The sequence below is a fragment of the Asparagus officinalis genome, chromosome 7 (assembly GCF_001876935.1).
Source record: "Asparagus officinalis chromosome 7, Aspof.V1, whole genome shotgun sequence".
Taxonomy (NCBI): domain Eukaryota; kingdom Viridiplantae; phylum Streptophyta; class Magnoliopsida; order Asparagales; family Asparagaceae; genus Asparagus; species Asparagus officinalis.
Window position 1 is genome coordinate 59,339,895 of NC_033800.1, and position 3,331 is coordinate 59,343,225.

The following is a 3,331-nucleotide window of genomic DNA, read 5'->3' on the forward strand; positions in this document are numbered from 1 at the left end:
TCTTTCCCTTCTTAAGTTGAAAAAACTCAAAACTCGTTACGAAAGGTGAATCTTATTAATCCGTATTTGAAACAAAGAAGACTTCAAACTTTTCATAAAGACAACCCTATATAAAATCAAGTCTTAGTTGAAAAGCTAGACACTGAAATTAAGAACTGCAAGAAGAAATAGACGAAACCCATGCACCATTTATTTTGAATATGAAAAAGGAAAAAGGGGGAAAACATTGACAATGTAGATCTATATTTTGCTAGATTTGCAGACTATAAATACTGTTCTTAACTCATAGCATGAAGTAGTGATGCAACTCAAAGAGAAATAACTATTTCTCCACTTCTCCTTTCACTAAAAAAACTCAAACTTTAAAACAAAAAATATATTTTAGTTTGAGATAGAGATACTTACATAGGTGTTGAGTTGCCTAACAAAGCTTGAGAAATTATTGTGCTTGAAGTAATTAGGCAAAATATCTCTAGAGAACTCAGGAGGTCTCCATACTACAAAAGTTGAATCATCTTCACCCCAAGATACAATGTGATCAGTGCAAGGATCATCAACAAGCTGATAGGTTTTAATGAGGAAAGGAGCAGGAACAGATTTATTTGATTCCATTGGTAGCAACATCTCTCTACAACTCTCAACCAAGAAAGACATTGGTACTACTACTAGCTCTCTCAAAATATGCACACCCTAAATAAGGACATAGGTACTTATATAGAGTAACTTAGTTCAGGGATGACTTTATAGTTAATTTGTTTCTTTACGATTCCAGCTTTGTTTGAAATTTTTTGAACCTTTACATCCACAGCTTTTTTAAAATGTGTATATCAAAATAATGCCTTTACTGCAAGTTGTTTAGGACTCTTGGTAGCCTATTGGAATTCGTGAGAATAATCATATTTTATTACATCAATTCTGATGATTTGATTCACTAGGATTATCCTTCACAGCGCAAAAGATGAAATAAAGTTGTGTGTAATATAGCATTTTGAGTGGAAGATTCTCTAAATTTGAATAAAAACTTACAACAATAATCACACCTTTTTGAGCTTTGAATGTAATGGAAGATACCCTGTAACGTGGTATCGGAGCAGTTTTGTTTCAGGTTTGCGTGGTTGTGTAGTTTTAGCATGTGGCATATAGTGCGGTCTCGTTGTTTTCAAATATGTTTCTACTAGTTTTGTAATTGACCTCAATTTTGTGCTAAAGTAGAGGTTTTTTTGTAAGTAGTAGGGGTCTTAGAGTAATTTGGAGTTCATATGACAGTCAAGGTTGAGTCTGTTCTTTCATGAAATATTGGTGTTGAATAAAGCTTACAGTTCATACAAAAAAACAAAACATGATATCAGAACAATTGAAATTCAATTTTCACAATGATATGCATTTGAAGTTAGAAAAAATACAACTGTGTAAAATAGTCTATGATTCAATCCATAAAAAGACGCTCAAGCTAGCTCTGGAGAGATGATAGAGTATAAAATTGTAACTCAAAACACTCATGTTAATGATATCAAAAACAGTATTTTGTGGTCCGGCCCGTAGTCACATATGAAATAGCTGATGAGATAAATTTAGCAAAACTTTACCCACAGGATCTCTTGTAGGAAAAAGATAATGTCCAACTTAAAGTTGTCAATTATATCCTTTACGGCGGAAAGTTAATTCGAGGTTTTTCGCAGTGTTTTCCATTTTCCCTATCAAGTTTCATTTTTTAATGTAGTCTTATTATTAAGTTTCTTTAGAAGTATCAATGTATCATGCTAGTTGCTTCGCTGGCACCATTCTGTACTATACACAGAGAAATCAGATGGCTCCAATCTTCTCTAGTTTCTATTGATTCTTCTTTTGAAAATTTTGCAACATCTAACTTTGTAATCTCAAGGCAAGCCCGTGACTTGCATGCCATAGAAAATAGGAAGGAGGGAGGGGAATATCTCTATTTATTTTCCCTCTCTTAGCATATGCACTGTTGATGAAATATCATTTTCTATTGCACGGTTATCTTATTGGCTTGCATTGTGGGATTCAAAGATGTTGCTTCTATAAACAAATAAAGGTACCAATCTTTGAAAAAACAAACATTCTTCACCTTCACAATCACAAACCCACATGGAAACAAATAAACAAAGCTTCTCAAGAAACATTAGTACCCATCTCCGGAGATGGGTTATCATGTTTTTTTTGTCTAGATGAGTGAGATGCTTGCTTGGGATTTGGGAAGAGGTCTAGTGATAGTCATGTACACATTACAATATGCGTAAAAAACTTCATATAGAACTGTTTACTCTGTTACTGCCTAACTCCTAAGAAAAAATAGGGTTAAATTCACAAAACACCCCACTGAACTTGCGAGTTTTGGACATAGCCCCAGTAGCTTTTATTTTTTAACCTCCCAATAAGGAGAAAGATATATTGTCCTGTTATACTATCAATTTCACATCAGTACAGTCATTGTAATATATAGAGCAATCACCAATAGTACTTTATTAATGCAATTAGAATATCTTTTTTGTTGAAGTAAAATGCAATTAGAATATCATATAAGCACAATCACAATATTAAAATTTGTGCGGATAGACATGTGATCTACTCTTTTTGTATGATTTTCTATAAGAAGATCTCTATAGATTTTTTTTCCTATTCATGTCATCTCAATAAAATTTCAATAGCTGTAATATGCTCATCAAGCCCAAAAATGTTTCACTAAAAGGTGTGCTAAGCTAGAAATCACACAGAAAGAATGGCATTGATTATAGCAAAGATACTCTCAGTTAAAAGGAGTTCAAGCTATGTTTAGGTCTCCATCTATCAGTTACCTTTACTACTTTAAAGTCTTCCAAGTATCAGTTATTTTAGTCAAAGCAATGAGAGCTACATCAATTTAGGCCTGAGAGTCTGAGACATGTTATCAGTGATGCCACTGACAAGTTAATAAACCTATACTAACAAAAAAGAGAGAGACTTTATCAGAAAAATGGATAAAAAATTGGATTTGAAGGTAGTTAAGGTGGAAACAATTATAAATGATTGATGTCCTCTGTATTAATAGTGCACCAAAATGATACTAATAAATTAACTTTTCAAAAAAATCTACTAATCTAACAGTTCATATTCACTTGATACATCATTTGTTGGGAGTACTGCGTGTGTTCTGAGGATTCACAAATTTGCCGAGAGAGAAGGCACAAAAATCAACTAATAATAGCACAAACTTAAACACAGAAGTTTAACGTGATTCGGCAAATTGCTTATGTCCACGGGACAAGAAGGGGATGCGTTTTCACTATAAAGAAAGAGAGTACAAAATAGAGACTACAAGATCACTCAAAAG

At 33.1% G+C, this 3,331-nt stretch overlaps 1 protein-coding gene across 1 annotated transcript in view; it reads right to left on the bottom strand.

Annotated features, from left to right (window-relative positions):
• Nucleotides 1-772, bottom strand: part of LOC109850490 (heat stress transcription factor B-4b-like) — a 1,515-nt gene extending 743 nt beyond the window's left edge. Inside the window, exon 1 of the mRNA XM_020420502.1 lies at nt 406-772. Within this exon, the coding sequence (XP_020276091.1) occupies nt 406-654 (249 nt within the window). The 5' untranslated portion in view covers nt 655-772. The remainder of the gene's footprint in view (nt 1-405) is intronic.